Source organism: Cynocephalus volans, chromosome X (assembly GCF_027409185.1).
Source record: "Cynocephalus volans isolate mCynVol1 chromosome X, mCynVol1.pri, whole genome shotgun sequence".
NCBI lineage: Eukaryota > Metazoa > Chordata > Mammalia > Dermoptera > Cynocephalidae > Cynocephalus > Cynocephalus volans.
The window spans coordinates 103,003,966-103,021,623 of NC_084478.1; the positions used below are offsets into that span (position 1 = coordinate 103,003,966).

At 37.2% G+C, this 17,658-nt stretch overlaps 1 protein-coding gene across 1 annotated transcript in view; it reads right to left on the bottom strand.

The window, feature by feature from the left end:
* Positions 1-17,658, bottom strand: part of LOC134368150 (vigilin-like) — a 51,712-nt gene that overhangs the window by 20,720 nt on the left and 13,334 nt on the right. Inside the window, 2 exon segments of the mRNA XM_063084700.1 lie at positions 1-835; positions 838-1,578. Of these exon segments, the coding sequence (XP_062940770.1) occupies positions 1-835; positions 838-1,578 (1,576 nt within the window).

Genomic DNA, 17,658 nt, shown 5'->3' on the forward strand with positions numbered 1-17,658 from the left:
GTGCATTTTTCTAATTCATGTTTTGGCTCTCTAAGTTGGATGATGTCACTTTTTTGTGCTGGGTCTGGAAAATTAATCATAACTTCTGGGAATTTCTTACAGATGTCATGGATGCGTTCACCTTTCCACCCAATGATTGCACCATGAAATTTTTGCTCAATGATTAAGTCCTTGTTTTGATGATTTTCTACATTAGGAGCAAGTTCAAGAAGTTCTCTCTTGGCCTGTTGGACACCCAGAGATTCTCCGTCAATTCTGATCAAGTTATTTTTTTCATGTTCAGGTAAGATTAACACAGAAACCTTATTATTTTCTTCAATTCTGTTTATGACAGCACCATTCTTCCCTATCAGATGCTTGTGAAATTTATAGTCAATACTGATCTCTGCATAATCCATTCTGTTAAATAGATCTTTGACTATGATCTCAATTTGTTTTTGAGCATAATTCGCATCTTCTACTGGTCCTTTTAGGGTAATTTTATCTTCTCCAGTAAACTCTATACAAACTTTTGACATGCTGTGAATTATTTTGGATATAGTCTCACCTATCTTACCAATAATAAACCTATGAAGCCAGAAAGGTGCAGAGATGGAGGAAACAAGGTAACCTTTGGCCTTCCAATAGGCTTCAGTAAATGCCTCTCCTAAACTTTCAGGCTCATCTTGGTATGCCACAGAATCTGATGTGCTCTCTGAGTGTGAGGTCTCTACTGACACTCCAGTTCTTTCCAGGGCCTCCTGCACAGAATTGCTCTTGGGACATATGGTATATGTGTGCTGCAATTTCATGTCCACATTTATGTTTGTGGTTTTCTTTTGGGTATTCTCAAACCCTCTTTTACATAAGCCTCAGCCTGATGTAGTTGCTGCTGTCTTCCTGTAAAAACTATTTCTGTTTTACTGGCACTTGGTGGTGGAATATGGATCTGTGCCTCTCTTTCCTGTATAATGTCAATAGTTTTATTGTATGGCCCAATGATGATGGGATGACATACCTTTTCCACACCTAACCTCTCTACATCACACTTCTCTTGTTTAGCAGATATAAATAAGACTTCCTGTGGGGTTTTCTTCATGACCTCTTTTGTGTCAACATTGCTGTAGTTATCTGGGCATAAAATCTGGGCATTAGTTCCAACTTTTTGTTCCAAGCCTTTTCGTTTTCCTTCAGTCTTGCCTTTAACAAAATAATGATGTTCTTCAGGAATAGAAACTGTAGTTAAAACTTCTTCCTGAAACCACGCAAAAAGTTTGTCCTGAGCTTTTATGACGGCTTCTAGATTACCAGAGACCGTAATGTAGAGGCCATGGTCTTTGACAAAAGTTAATTGTAGGTTGGCACCAGTTCCTTGCATGATGTTTAGACAGAATTTTCCTTGCCTACCTTCTCCAAACTGTCTCACATACTTTTTCCTCTCTAGAGGCACATAAAATACTTCAGTGATGACCGAGGTTGTGGTAGGTTGAATATTATTGCTTGAGGATCCAGCAGGTTCCTGAGGATTTTCCAACAAATTTGTTTCCTCTAGTTGTTGGGTGAATTTATCTGTGTAAGCTGGAATAACAAGCTCCTGCTCTGAATTAAAAGTGGTAACATAATTTTCCTTCTGAACATACGTACCTTGATGTTGAGTTAAATTTTCTTTGGAGGACTTTCAAGATGGCGGTGGCTGCGGTGGCTGGCGCGGAGTAGCTGAGGTGGAAAAGGTGGCCACTGGGCCTCAGGCAGCCAGGAAACTTGTGGACCTTCCTCTTGCCATCTCTTAAGGGAGGACCGCTGCTACTGGCCGGTCGTGGGGGGTGACCGCCACTTTACCCCCGGCAGGAGAGGCTGCCTCATTTACAGGCAACAGCTTTGAAGTGTGGAGCAGGAAAAGAACTGTTTCTTAGCTGCAAAAGCAAGTCTCGAAACAGGGAACAGGGTGCCGGGGCTGCTGTGGATGCAGACAGGATCCCGGAGGCCGGGGCCGCGCTGAAGGCGGCCAGCTGCCCTATTCAGGATTCGAGGTTTCAGGCCGGCATTAAAGAAGATTCCTGGGAGCGCCCGAGCTGCGCCACGACTGAACAGCCCGAGGCGGCAGCAGCCGAGAACGGGGAAGGCGGCAAACCAGAGACAGAGAGTGAGCGCCCGACCTGGCACAGCACTGTGAGTGACCCCTGGACCAGTCCTGTGGGTGGCAGATGCCCACCCGACTCCCGCCTGCATCACCAGGCCACTCACCACCCCGGGGCTCCCTCCATTTTCCCAGGTCCGGGCAGCTCCGCCCGGCTCGGCCGCCACTGAGCCCTCCCACTTGCTTGGCCTGGCATGGGGCTTTCTGGAGCCTGCGGGCTGTCCTCCCCTCCCACTCCCTCCGTGGTTCTCTGGCGGGTTGGTGGCGTGGGGTGTCCCCGGCCAGTGTTGGGAGGGCAAGGAAGTATGGGCGGGCTGACTGTCACTCCACCACACCCTGGACTCCGGCCCCTGGTAAACTTCCTGTTACTGGGAGGCAGATACCATCTCTGCGGCCACCAGTTTGGAAAAAAAAAGCCTAACGAATTTCTGGTTGGGAATAGTGTGGTAGGAGAGTTCCCAGGTCCGCTTGAACCTGCCGGAGAGCAGGCTGCAGGCGGGCACTAGACTCGGTTTATACCGGGGGGATACAAAGGTGAACAAGTCCCGAGAAAGATCTACACAGTGCTACAAAGGCACCCAGAGCGACCGGTCGTCTGTGCCTAGCAGAAACCTGGTAGACTTCCTGGGCAAGGCGGTGAGGAGCAGGGTCTTGAAGGCCCAACTGATAGACGAGGATTGCAGAAGACAAGCCCCAGCCCAGCACAGTGCGCACAGAGTGGGGAGACATGTGACCAGGGAGGCGGAGACTCGACAGAAACCATACACCCGGTGGGGTCGCCACTGCATGATCAAACAGCCTGGGCCAGAGCACACGGAACAGGGAGAAGTCCTGCACAGGAAGTGAAAGCTCAACAGCGATCACACACCCTGTGGTATGTGATCCACCAGCCCAGCAGAGTCCAAGCTGACCAGAAAGGTGGCTCCCCGGAGAAGCCCCAGACCCAAGGCAACCACACACACAAGGCACTAGAGGCCAACTGAGCAGCCACGGAGGTAGCCATACGAAATTGGCAACCACAGCAACATCCTAGTTATTCATTAGTCTCAAGCCAGTGGACTGTGAAACCCCCTGCCACAATGAATAAACATCAAAAAAAGATACCAGAAATACAAAAAATCAAGAAAGTACACCACCAAAAGTTAATAAATCTCAAACTCTAGATCTTATACAACAAGAAGCCCTTGAAATGACTGACAAGGAATTTCGAGTGATAATTCTAAGGAAACTGAATGAGATACAAGAAAACACAGCTAGACATCATGATGAAATGAGGAAAAGTATACAGGATCTGAAAGAGGAAATGTACAAAGAAATCAATGTCCTGAAAAAAAATGTAGCAGAACTTACTGAACTGAAGAAGTTATTCAGCGAAATAAAAAACACAACGGAGAGTTTAACCAGCAGGCTTGTCGAAGTTGAAGAGAGAACCTCTGAACTTGAAGATGGGCTGTTTGAAATAACACAAGCAGACAAAAAGAAAGAAAAAAGAATCAAGGACATGGAAGAAAATCTGAGAGAGATATCAGACAACCTTAAGCGCTCAAATATCCGAGTCATGGGTATTCCAGAAGGGGAGGAAAATGGAGATTCTATTGAAAACATATTCAACAAAACAGTGGCAGAAAACTTCCCAGGTATAGGAAAAATCACAGATCTTCAGATCCAGGAAGCTCAACGATCTCCAAATGTATTCAACCCAAAAAGACCTTCTCCAAGACATGTCATAGTCAAATTGGCAAAACTCAGAGATAAAGAGAGAATCTTAAAAGCTGCAAGAGAGAAGTGTCAAATCACCTATAAGGGAGCCCCAATCAGGTTAACATCAGACTTTTCATCACAAACCCTAAAAGCTAGAAAGGAATGGGATGATATTTTCAAAATACTAAAAGACAAAGATTGCCAGCCAAGAATACTTTACCCTGCAAGGCTATCCTTCCGAAATGAAGGGCAAATAGTTTATTTCTCAGACAAACAAAAACTGTGGGAGTTCACTACCACACGACCACCCTTACAAGAAATCCTGAAGGGAGTACTGGGTTTGGTTCCTGAAAAATAACTACCACTGCCATAAAAACCCAAGAAAAATCAAAACCCACTAGTATAATAAAAATGGCATTCATGAAGAGAAAACAAGCAAACAAAAACTCTGTCTACAACCTAAGGAACCAACAAACACAGAAACCAAACAGTAAATCAGAAAGCAAGGAACAAAAGACACCTAAGACAACCAAACAACCAACAAAATGCTAGGAATAAATCAACACCTTTCAATAACAACTCTTAATGTAAAAGGCTTAAATTCCCCAATCAAAAGACACAGACTGGCTGACTGGATCAAAAAGGAGGACCCAACTATATGCTGCCTTCAAGAGACCCACCTCACCCATAAAGATTCACACAGACTAAGAGTGAAAGGATGGAAAAAGATTTACCATGCAAACAGAAAAGAAAAACGAGCTGGAGTAGCTATTCTTATATCTGACAAAATAGACTTTAAACTAAAAACCATAAAAAGAGACAATGAGGGACACTACTTAATGATAAAAGGACTGATCCATCAAGAAGACATAACAATCATAAATATGTACGCACCCAATGTTGGAGCAGCCAGATTTATAAAACAAACTCTATTAGACCTAAAGAAGGAAATAGACACTAATACCATAATAGCAGGGGACCTGAACACCCCACTGTCAATATTAGACAGATCATCTAGGCAAAGAATCAGTAGAGAAACACAAGATCTAAACAAGACTCTAGACCAATTGGAATTGGCAGATATCTACAGAACATTCCACCCAACAACCTCAGAATATTCATTCTTCTCATCAGCACATGGATCATTCTCCAGGATAGATCACATATTAGGTCACAAATCAAGTCTCAATAAATTCAAAAAAATTGGAATTATCCCATGTATCTTCTCAGACCACAATGGATTAAAACTAGAAAATAATAACAAACGAAACTCTGGAAACTATACAAACACATGGAAATTAAACAGCATTCTACTCAATGACATATGGGTCCAAGAAGAAACCAAGCAGGAAATCAAAAAATTTATTGAAACTAATGAAAACAATGATACATCATACCAAAACCTGTGGGATACTGCAAAAGCAGTATTGAGGGGGAAATTTATTGCATTAAACGCTCACTTCAGAAGAATGGAAAGATGGCAAGTGAACAACCTAACACTTCACCTTAAAGAACTAGAAAAACAAGAACAATCCAAACCTAAAGTTAGCAGACGGAAAGAAATCATTAAGATCAGAGCAGAACTGAATGAAATTGAAAACCAAAAAACAATTCAAAAGATCAATGAATCCAAAAGTTGGTTTTTTGAAAAGATAAATAAAATTGACAAACCATTAGCATGGCTAACAAAAAAAAGAAGAGAGAAGACTCAAATAACAAAAATTAGAAATGAAAAAGGTGAAATTACAACTGATTCATCTGAAATACAAGGAATCATTCGAGACTACTATAAACAACTATACGCCAACAAATTTGAAAATCTGGAGGAAATGGATAAATTCTGGACACACACAAGCTCCCAAAACTGAACCATGAAGACGTAGAAAATTTGAACAGACCAATAACAATAAAGGAGATTGAAGCTGTTATCAGAAGGCTCCCAACAAAGAAAAGCCCAGGACCAGATGGATTCACAGCAGAATTTTACCAAATATTCAAAGAGGAATTGACACCGATTCTTTACAAACTATTCCAAAAGATTGAAATGGACGCAAATCTCCCAAACTCATTCTACGAAACAAACATCATCCTGATACCAAAACCAGGTAAAGATATAACCAACAAAGAAAACTACAGGCCGATATCCTTGATGAATATAGATGCAAAAATCCTCACTAAAATACTAGCAAACAGAATACAGCAACACATACAAAAAATTATTCATCACGATCAAGTGGGATTCATTCCAGGGATGCAAGGTTGGTTCAACATACGCAAATCAATAAATGTGATACACCATATTAATAAACTCTAACACAAGGACCACATGATCATCTCTATAGATGCTGAAAAAGCATTTGATAAAGTTCAGCACTCATTCTTGACAAAGACCCTCTATAAGTTAGGTATAGAGGGAAAGTATCTCAACATAATTAAAGCCATATATGCCAAACTCACTGCCAATATCATCCTGAATGGGGAAAAGCTGAAAGATTTTCCTTTAAGAACAGGAACTAGACAAGGATGCCCACTCTCACCACTCCTATTCAACATAGTGTTGGAAGTACTAGCCAGAGCAATCAGAGAAGAGAAGGAAATAAAGGGCATCCAGATTGGAAAAGATGAAGTCAAACTGTCCCTGTTTGCAGATGACATGATCCTATATATCGAACAGCCTAAAACCTCTACAAAAAAACTGCTGGAATTGATAAATGATTTCAGCACAGTAGCAGGATACAAAATCAACACACAAAAATCAGTAGCATTTCTTTTCTCCAATAGTGAACATGCAGAAAGAGAAATCAAGAAAGCCTGCCCATTTACAATAGCCACCAAAAAAATAAAATACTTAGGAATTGAGTTAACCAAGGATGTGAAAAATCTCTATCATGAGAACTACAAACCACAGCTGAGAGAAATTAGACAGGATACAAGAAGATGGAAAGATATTCCATGCTCTTGGATTGGAAGAATCAACATAGTGAAAATGTCCATACTACCCAAAGTGATATACAAATTCAATGCAATCCCCATCAAAATTCCAAAGACATTTTTCTCAGAAATGGAAAAAACTATCCAGACATTTATATGGAACAATAAAAGACCACGCATAGCCAAAGCAATGCTGAGCAAAAAAAATAAAGCTGGAGGCATAACACTACCTGACTTTAAGCTATACTACAAAGCTATAATAACCAAAACAGTATGGCACTGGCATAAAAACAGACACACTGACCAATGGAATAGAATAGAGAATCCAGAAATCAACCCACACACTTACTGCCATCTGATCTTTGACAAGGGCACCAAGCCTATTCACTGGGGAAGGGACTGCCTCTTCAGCAAATGGTGCTGTGATAACTGTATATCCATATGCAGGAGAATGAAACTAGATCCATACCTCTCACCGTATACTAAAATCAACTCAAAATGGATTAAGGATTTAAATATACACCCTGAAACAATAAAACTTCTTAAAGAAAACATAGGAGAAACACTTCAGGAAATAGGACTGGACACAGACTTCATGAACACGACCCCAAAAGCACGGGCAACCAAAGGAAAAATAAACAAATGGGATTATATCAAACTAAAAAGCTTCTGCACAGCAAAAGAAACAATTAACAGAGTTAAAAGACAACCAACAGTGTGGGAGAAAATATTTGCAAAATATACATCTGACAAAGGATTAATATCCAGAATATACAAGAAACTCAAACAACTTTACAAGAAGAAAACAAGCAACCCAATTAAAAAATGGGCAAAAGAGCTAAGTAGGCATTTCTCTAAGGAAGATATACAAATGGCCAACAGACATATGAAAAAATGCTCAACATCACTCAGCATCCGGGAAATGCAAATCAAAACCACACTGAGATACCACCTAACCCCAGTTAGGATGGCTAAAATCCAAAAGACTATGAACGATAAATGCTGGCAAGGTTGCGGAGAAAAAGGAACTCTCATATATTGTTGGTGGACTGCAAAATGGTGCAGCCTCTATGGAAAATGGTATGGAGGTTCCTCAAACAACTGCAGATAGATCTACCATACGACCCAGCTATCCCACTGTTGGGAATATACCCAGAGGAATGGAAATCATCAAGTCAAAGGTATACCTGTTCCCCAATGTTCATCGCAGCACTCTTTACAATAGCCAAGAGTTGGAACCAGCCCAAATGTCCATCATCAGATGAGTGGATACGGAAAATGTGGTACATCTACACAATGGAATACTACTCAGCTATAAAAACGAATGAAACACTGCCATTTGCAACAACATGGATGGACCTCGAGAGAATTATATTAAGTGAAACAAGTCAGGCACAGAAAGAGAAATACCACATGTTCTCACTTATTGGTGGGAGCTAAAAATTAATATATAAATTCACACACACACACACACACACACACACACAACCGGGGGGGGGGAAGAAGATATAACAACCACAATTACTTGAAGTTGATACGACAAGCAAACAGAAAAGACATTGTTGGGGGGGCGGGGGGGAGGGAGAAGGGAGGGAGGTTTTGGTGATGGGGAGCAAAAATCAGCCACAATGTATATCGAGAAAATAAAATTTAAAATAAGTAAATAAATAAATAAATAAATAAATAAATTTTCTTTGGAGCTTATTGTTGATTTTCAAAGAGATACAATCCAGATGTGTTGCAGCAAAATTATCACCAGACAGAAAATTCCTCTTGTAGCTGCCTTTTTGCATATTACTGTATGGGAAGAATAAGCATTTTAAAAATGTAATTCCTTTCCAAATTAATCTGGAAACTAAATGCAGCAAAAAATGAAATTCTAATATTTATATAACTTGACAAAAAAGTTCAAGGTTCATCTATTCTACTCTTATATAAGTACCAAGAAGTGTCAAAGTGGAAAGACTGTGAGGAATCAGCCACCATTTTGCTAAAGGAAAGTTACTCTTTAAGAATTCTTATCACCATCGTAAACAATCCTTATTTACCAAGGCCAGTGTCATCATCATGTTTGGACCCTTAGCAACATCTGGCACTGTTGGCTGCAAATTACTTTTGGAAAAATGTAATTCTCTAGTCTCCAAGGATACTACATTTACCAAGGTTTGGTGTTTCCCTTAACAGCTTTATAGAAGAATAATTTATAAATTCACAAAGTTTGCACATACAATTCAATGATTTTTAGTAAATTTACAGTGCTGTGCAACCATCACACCAACTCAGTTTTAGAAGATTTCCATCATCCCAAAGAGATCCCTCATGCTCATTTTCAGGCAATCCCCATTTCCACCATCTCACCCAGGCAGAAACAAATTCATTTCTTTCTCTATAGACTTGCTTGATCTGGACATTTCATAAAAATAGTATCATACAGTCCACAGAGTCATTTGCACCTTGATTCTTTGCCTTAGAATAATGTTTTTGAGGTTCGTTCATATTATAGCACATGTCAGTAGTATGTTTCTTTTTATTGCTCAATAATGTTCCATTTCTATTCACTTTTACCTTAATAACAGTTGTGACTTAATCTCTTTTACTGGTTCCACCTCCTGCAGTGGAACTCTATATAATAAAGTATTACTGGATGCTTTTTTTTTTTTTTTTCTTTTTGGCAGCTGGCCAGTAAGAGGATCTGAGCCTTTGACCTTGGTGTTGTAACACTGCTCTCTAACCAACTGAGCTAACTGGCTAGCCCTTAAGGCTGCTCTTTTGTACCCATTCTTTCCCTCTACATTCTTTCCCTGTGTGGTATAATTTAGACTTACAACTTTGAATATCGTTGATACACTGATGATTCTCAAATCTAAACCTCAGACCTGAGCTGCAATGCGTATATGCATAAGCTTTCTCAATATCACCACTCAAATGTCTAATAATCCTTTAAAACTTAATTCATCCAATAAATTCTTAACTATATCCCCCTATTTTTTCCTCTTGGAATATTGTGGAGCTCAACAAATGGCACTTGACTTTTCTCCTATTGCTTAGGCCAAGTACTTGGTATCATCTTTGATTTCTCACTTTCTCTCACATGTGAAATAAGAGCATTTCTGTTAATTTGGGTATGATCTTTTCTCATCAATTCCAATCTACATTCCTGGTCTAAGCTGCCATGACACTAACGGAACAAGAATTGAAATGCTATTTCTGTTCCTACTGTTGGCCATCTATGGCATAATCTCCACAAAGCAGCCAGATACATTTTGATAAAGCTGAATAAATTACACTCTTTTCCTTAACAGCTTCCAGTGGATTCTCATTGCAATTAGAATAAAATGAACACTATTAACTGAAACTAAATGAAATTCCTAATAGTTGACTATTTTCTCCTAGAGAAAAGACACTTGAGCTAATTCTTTCTTTGGCCCCCTTAGGCCCTTTAGTACCTGATCCTTTTCCACCTCACTGGTCTCACATACCACCATTTTTCTCCTAGGCTACTACTAAGCTGCTCTATCTGTTGCTTGTCCATAGCATGTATTTTTCCTTGCAGGCTGTAGTACTTGCTACTCCATCTGTTTGAAAACCAATTTTTCCAGGTAGTTCTGTAGTTTCCTCCTTTCGTGTTCAAGTCAACTCAAATATCACCCTTCTGAGAAAGAACTTCTTTGTTTGATCTGCCTGAATAAACTCTCCCCTCTATCCCTTTGTTCTTTTCACTATTAACTTATTCTACTTTCTTTAAGTAACACAGTTAAGGTCTGTCTCTATGTCTCCTTACCCCTCTCTCCTACCCCACACATACACATCGGGATGTAAACTCCTCAATTTCAAAAATTTGGCTTGCTTATTGTCGTATTTGCTTTACCTAGTAAGATGTGTATCATGCTGCAAGCACCAAGAAAATATGTATTTTATGTATGTTTGATAACATTAAAAAAGAGAAGCAAAAGATCAGAAGAAAATGCTTACAACAAAAGATTATTCTTCTGAATATAAAATGGCACTAAAAATTAGTAACAATTAACATGGGTAGGAAAATGGATGTTGGATGTGAACAAAAGAGAAAACTCAGACTCTCTAATATATTTAAGAAAATGAAAATAAAATATCTAGAATATTATCATCTCCATGATATTAGCAAATATTAAAAAGTTTACTCATACTAAGCGTTGACTAGGACAATTCTTACTCTCAATTACTGTACTTATTTTGGTGCTGACCTGTACCAAACAGTTCATGGAGCTGCACTGGTCAGTGGACCACCCCTTGAGTAGCAATGGACTAGGATGTGGGGGAAGAGCAGTCTGCTAATGCAAGTGTCAATTGGTAAAATTAGTTTATAGAGCAATTTGTCAATGTGTAATAAATTGTGCATGCACTTTATTCCATGGTTAAATGTCCAACAGAAACACTTGTCTACTTCTTTCAGGAAACATTTACCAGGATGCTTGTATCAGAATTATTTACATTAACAAAAAATTTAAGACCACATACATAACTGTGAACAAATGTTTACATATTTGTGGTATGTTATTTCATTCAACAGAATAATGAATATGAGATGAAATAAAATATATTAACATGTATCAATATATATAAATACCAACAACCAAAATATCAAGTTAAAAATGTCTTATAATTTCTACAGCATCATATCATCTCTAAAGTCACATTTAAATACTGTGATGCTACACATTGTGACTATTTGGTGTGTGTATTTGTGGATATAATAAGAACACTTACAATATAAGTAGAAGAATACATAAAACTAATAGATTTGGAACTAGGGCTGGAACTTAATGATACTACACTTTTAAAATATCAAGTAGTGCATTATTCAGCCCAAGTGCCTGTATATAACAATACTTAATGGGAATTTTTATACTCAGAACATTATGAAGGAAATATAAATATTGATGAGAAATGACACGGGCTCATACATTCTTTAATGAGCCACTTACATTTCATTATATATGTTTATAAAAAATGAACTATAACAAATGGACTTACCCAAGGTTGTGAAATGTTACTCATTAAGAATTTTCAAATCTAAACTATAAATTTTCTTGATATAGGGCTTTTGAGACTCTACATAAAAGGAGACAAACTGGAGACACATATCAGGAAAGCCAGACTAACACAGAAATTTTTCTTATAACTGAAAATTCTTAGTAACATTTTATAATCCTGGGTAAGGCTATCTGTTATAATTCAGTTTTGTACTCTCTAGAAGAATATCCAGTCATCAAAAGGAATTAGCATCCTCTCTTTATCCCTGAGATAAACCTAAATGGTCATTTCTTCCCCTGAAGTTCTGTGTGGAGGGATATCTTACATGCTATCAGACTTTGAGCATGCTATTTATCCATTTTTTAAAAATGTAGTTAATATTACCTTTGTCATAGGTTTCTTTCTAGGATGAATTAGGTTATATTTGTAAAACATATGCAACTGTTTCTTGCCCATAGCACTCAGTAAATACTGGCACAAATCCAAAGACATAACGTTAAACTGTTAATATTTGTTAATTTTATCAGCACCAAACTCTCCCGAGTGAGTCAGGGCCAGCCCCTAATATTTGTTAATTTTCGATCACAGGTATACGCTGATATTCCTCTAAGATGAGAGTACTTTAAAAAGTTCATGGAAAGATTCATATTATGTTTTAATTCTATCTTTTCATGAATTTTTGAAAGTACCCTGGCTTTTTTATAAGTTTTTATGCTTAAAGTATTTTGTTTATAAAAATCTAGAAGTAAGTGAAAAAAAAAAGCAACAGATAAAAATGACAGAGAAAAAAGTATATAATCTTGGAAATTATTTGTTTTACATTTGACAAATAAAGGGCTAACAACATTACATAAAAATAGCTTCTATTCATCAAGAGAAAAAAAACTAAAAGCTAATGACAACAACAAAAACAAATATACAAATATGAAAAGGGAAAAAAGATATGAAGAACTAGTTCTTAGAAGAGGAAATCTACACAGTGGAATACGATTCCACCATTAAAAAGAATAAAATCCTGTCATGTGTAGCAATGTGGATAGAACTAGAGGTCATTTGGGGAAGCAAGGTGAGCCAGGCACAGAAAGACAAATACCACATGATCTCACTCATTTGTGGAATCTAAAAATGTTGATCTCGTAGAAGTAAAGAGTAGAGTTGTGGTTACCAGAGGCCAGGAAGGGTGAGGAGGAGGGGGTAGTGGGTAGAGAGGTTGTTCAATGGATACAAAGTTCCAGTTAGATAGGAGAAGTTTGTTCTAGTGTTCCAATACACAGTGAAGTGACTATGGATAACAATTATATATTGTATATTTCAAAATAGCAAGAAAAGAGGATTTTGAAAGTTTGGCCAATTACATGCACTGGAAAGTCACACTGTACCCCCTAAATATGTACAACATATTTGCATCAATTAAGATTTTTTACAAATCATGAACAAAATTAACAAAATCAAGAGCTTTTAGAAAAATTAATAGAATTGATAAACCCCTAGTCAGATTGGCCAATTAAAAAGAAGACACAAATTACCGATATCAACCATGAAAGAGAAGACATCAAAAGAAAACCTTTATTCACTAAAAAGATAAAGAGGGAATGTTTTAAAAGTCTCATTTAAAAAATAATGCTATTTAAGCCATACCTGCAGGAAGGCTACTTCCACAAGATGTTTTTTGTCATACCTAAAAAAATAATAATAGTAATAATAATTGATTAAATAAACTTAGAAAAAAATCAGTTTAACAAAATCGAACAAGTTGTTTCTTTGTAGATCTTTTCAAAGCATCCAAGAAAAGGATATAGTGAACATTATTTACCTAATTTACTAGACATTAGAACACTTATTGTACTGTAGTTTACCTAGTCATATTGACATACCATTGTCCCATGAAAAATTAGTTAAGAAATAATTCTTTTTAAGGATTTACCATAAGTAAAAATATGTGTTGGGGGAGGGGAAGGAGGCTACTCCAAGTACCTTGTTTTCCTTAATGAACACTAAGTCTCCAAATATTTAACATTTTTTCATAGTTAAAACACTGACAATACATTCATCATGGTCACTCAAAAATCCATTAAGTGGAGACAGGTATTGATATTCATTTTTTTTTTTTTTTTTAATTTTGTCGATATACATTGTGGCTGATTATTGCTCCCCATCAGCAAAACCTCCCTCCCTCCTCCCTCCCCCCCTCCCCCCAAACAATGTCTTTTCTGTTTGCTTGTCATATCAACTTCAAGTAATTGTGGTTGTTATATCTTCTTCCCCCCCCCCCGTTTGTGTGTGTGTGTGTGTGTGTGTGTGTGTGTGTGTGTGTCTCTGTGTATGTGTGTGAATTTATATATTAATTTTTAGCTCCCACCAATAAGTGAGAACATGTGGTATTTCTCTTTCTGTGCCTGACTTGTTTCACTTAATACAATTCTCTCGAGGTCCATCCATGTTGTTGCAAATGGCAGTATTTCATTCGTTTTTATAGCTGAGTAGTATTCCATTGTGTAGATGTACCACATTTTCCGTATCCACTCATCTGATGATGGACATTTGGGCTGGTTCCAACTCTTGGCTATTGTAAAGAGTGCTGCGATGAACATTGGGGAACAGGTATACCTTCGACTTGATGATTTCTATTCCTCTGGGTATATTCCCAATAGTGGGATAGCTGGGTCGTATGGTAGATCTATCTGCAATTGTTTGAGGAACCTCCATACCATTTTCCATAGAGGCTGCACCATTTTGCAGTCCCACCAACAATGTATGAGAGTTCCTTTTTCTCCGCAGCCTCGCCAGCATTTATCGTTCAGGGTCTTTTGGATTTTAGCCATCCTAACTGGGGTTACATGGTATCTCAGTGTGGTTTTGATTTGCATTTCCCGGATGCTGAGTGATGTTGAGCATTTTTTCATATGTCTGTTGGCCATTTGGATATCTTCCTTAGAGAAATGCCTACTTAGCTCTTTTGCCCATTTTGTAATTGGGTTGCTTGTTTTCTTCTTGTAAAGTTGTTTGAGTTCCTTATATATTATGGATATTAATCCTTTGTCAGATGTATATTTTGCAAATATTTTCTCCCACTCTGTTGGTTGTCTTTTAACTCTGTTAATTGTTTCTTTTGCTGTGCAGAAGCTTTTTAGTTTGATATAATCCCATTTGTTTATTTTTCCTTTGGTTGCCCGTGCATTTGGGGTCGTATTCATGAAGTCTGTGTGTCCAGTCCTATTTCCTGAAGTGTTTCTCCTATGTTTTCTTTAAGAAGTTTTATTGTTTCAGGGTGTATATTTAAATCCTTAATCCATTTTGAGTTGATTTTAGTGTATGGTGAGAGGTATGGATCTAGTTTCATTCTCCTGCATATTGATATCCAGTTATCCCAGCACCATTTGCTGAAGAGGCAGTCCCTTCCCCAGTGAATAGGCTTGATGCCTTTGTCAAAGACCAGCTGGCAGTAAGTGTGTGGGTTGATTTCTGGATTCTCTATTCTATTCCATTGGTCAGTGTGTCTGTTTTTATGCCAGTACCATACTGTTTTGGTTATTATAGCTTTGTAGTATAGCTTAAAGTCAGGTAGTGTTATGCCTCCAGCTTTATTTTTTTGCTCAGCATTGCTTTTAATTGAGACACACTGCCAAAAGTAATCAAGATTTTTCTAAGCACTTTCATGCAGAAATAAATTTTGAGCAGAACAATAACATTGAGCAGAACAATAACAAGAAGCTTATTTTAAAGTCTTTGATATGTTATTCTACCTTACCTTTTTTCCAAGTCCAGTTATCTGCAGTGTCTCTTTGGTTGGTAAATTTCTGAAAGTACAAACTTACCTTATATGTTTCCAGAACAATTTGAGATGACAACTTCATGGAACTGCTAATTTGCTTGGATATGAACTGGAAACCCGAAGGCATAAAATGTTAGCCTTCTATTATCTGAAACGTACAATGATTCTGTATTTAAAATACAATGTTCTTCATTTAAAAAATGCTATGAACTGAAATAAACAGATGCTGGAATGTGGTATATTTATATGGGCTTTCAGAGCAAAGAAAAGTCCTTTTCCAAATAAAGTCCACAATACATGGCAAATTGAGATACACAGACTCCTCCACAAAATACTATTGCCAGAAAAATTCAAAAGGATTGTCTTTAACCTGATCTAAAAATAAATAGATCAATTGTTACTTTCAGAATTCATATATCCTCTCATAAAATAAAGTTACAGTATGATATAAATTACCAAGCACAGACTAAGGTGCACCATCAGTGGAATTTCTAGGTACAGGTAATTTGAATTATTTAATAAAGAGTTCATTTACTTCCAATTCAGCAGGTGTGAAAAAAATATATTTTGCTTAGACCTGCAGACCTATAGAGATATAAGAGTATTTTGTTTTTTAATGATGGGCTTTGTCATAAGAATAAAAGATATGCGTGCACAGGTGCATGCACACGCACACACTCAGAAAGTCTTGCAACTATTTTAAAACCTGCTAATCTGGCAATTAAAAAAATGGCTTCCTTGCATCAAAAAGTGCTAAATAAATATGGGGTGTTGCTTACTATTGATTCAACTTAAGTGATTTTATATCCAAAAGACAGTGGCCTGTCTATTGCATTTTAAATGTTACCACCAATATATTGTCGTGTATATCTGCAAATACCCTCCTGTGTGTGTACATATCTTTTACCTGTAAATGGTGAATTATCAGACAAATTTAAGTTATCTCTGAAGTATTATGTAGCTAAAGTTTGCAGGGCAATTTTTGCATAATTTGAGCAAATATGCATCATAAAATATTCTACCCAAACAAGGTATACAAAAATATTTAGGATATATTCCATTCAACTGATAAATGAAAATTGAAAATCTAAAAGAGAAAATATGTTGTAAAATGATGGTAGTGAAATAAACCATATAAAAGATAAATTATGAGAGGCGATAAAAGAGTTGACATACACAGATGTTAGAAAAAAAATCTCTTCATCCAACATAAATAATAGGCAAATATCAAAACACAATCAATTAAAAATTTTAAATGTCAAAAAAAAAAGAGCACTGCAAAAATCTAGAAAGCAAAAATATGATAACTGCAGAGGCTGAATTATCCATCTGGGATGAGTAGGCTTTTAATCATTTTGCATACAAGGGATGCTAGGGCAATTTAGACAAAATTTTGACAGACTTTGTGACCTGACAAAGAAACCCAATAAAGTTGTAAACATGCTCAGAGTGGTGATGTTAGTCCCTGCTAGATCATTAAAGTTATCTTCCACTCAAGTAATAAAAATTAAATAACTACATAGAAACATACATATATAATATATTTATATGCTGAAATATATACATGATATTAATATACATATACAATATTAGTATGATTAGCAATTATAATTACTAATGTAAAGGTAATGTGTAAAGGTATGGTGGTCACAGCAATTAAAAATATGAATAAATTGTGAGGTCAGATTATAAATATTTACCAGAAGAGGAGTAATTAGAATATGACAATACATAGATTAATCTGGCACACTTTCAAAAGTCAAGAATAAAGAGAGAAATTTGTGATTTACCATGGCATGATTAAGTGGTCAGACTGGCCTGAGATAACTTTACCATTGTGTATCAGAAGTTTGCCTGGTCAACTTAGAATTTTGAGGGACTCTGTGACCTAAATTTGAAAAAGCCAGTCAAGCTGGCTACATACTCAGAGTACTAGGATTGGCCTAGGCAAGGATATTAAATATATACACAATTGCCAGATCAATTCAGAGCCATACACAAACAAACAAAAAGGCATGCCAGACATTATGAGATAAAATATATGGTGATTGAAGAGATAAGAAATAAATAATTTACAAGGATTTATAATAGAGCGACAATGGTATATAAGGGAGATTGCTGAAAA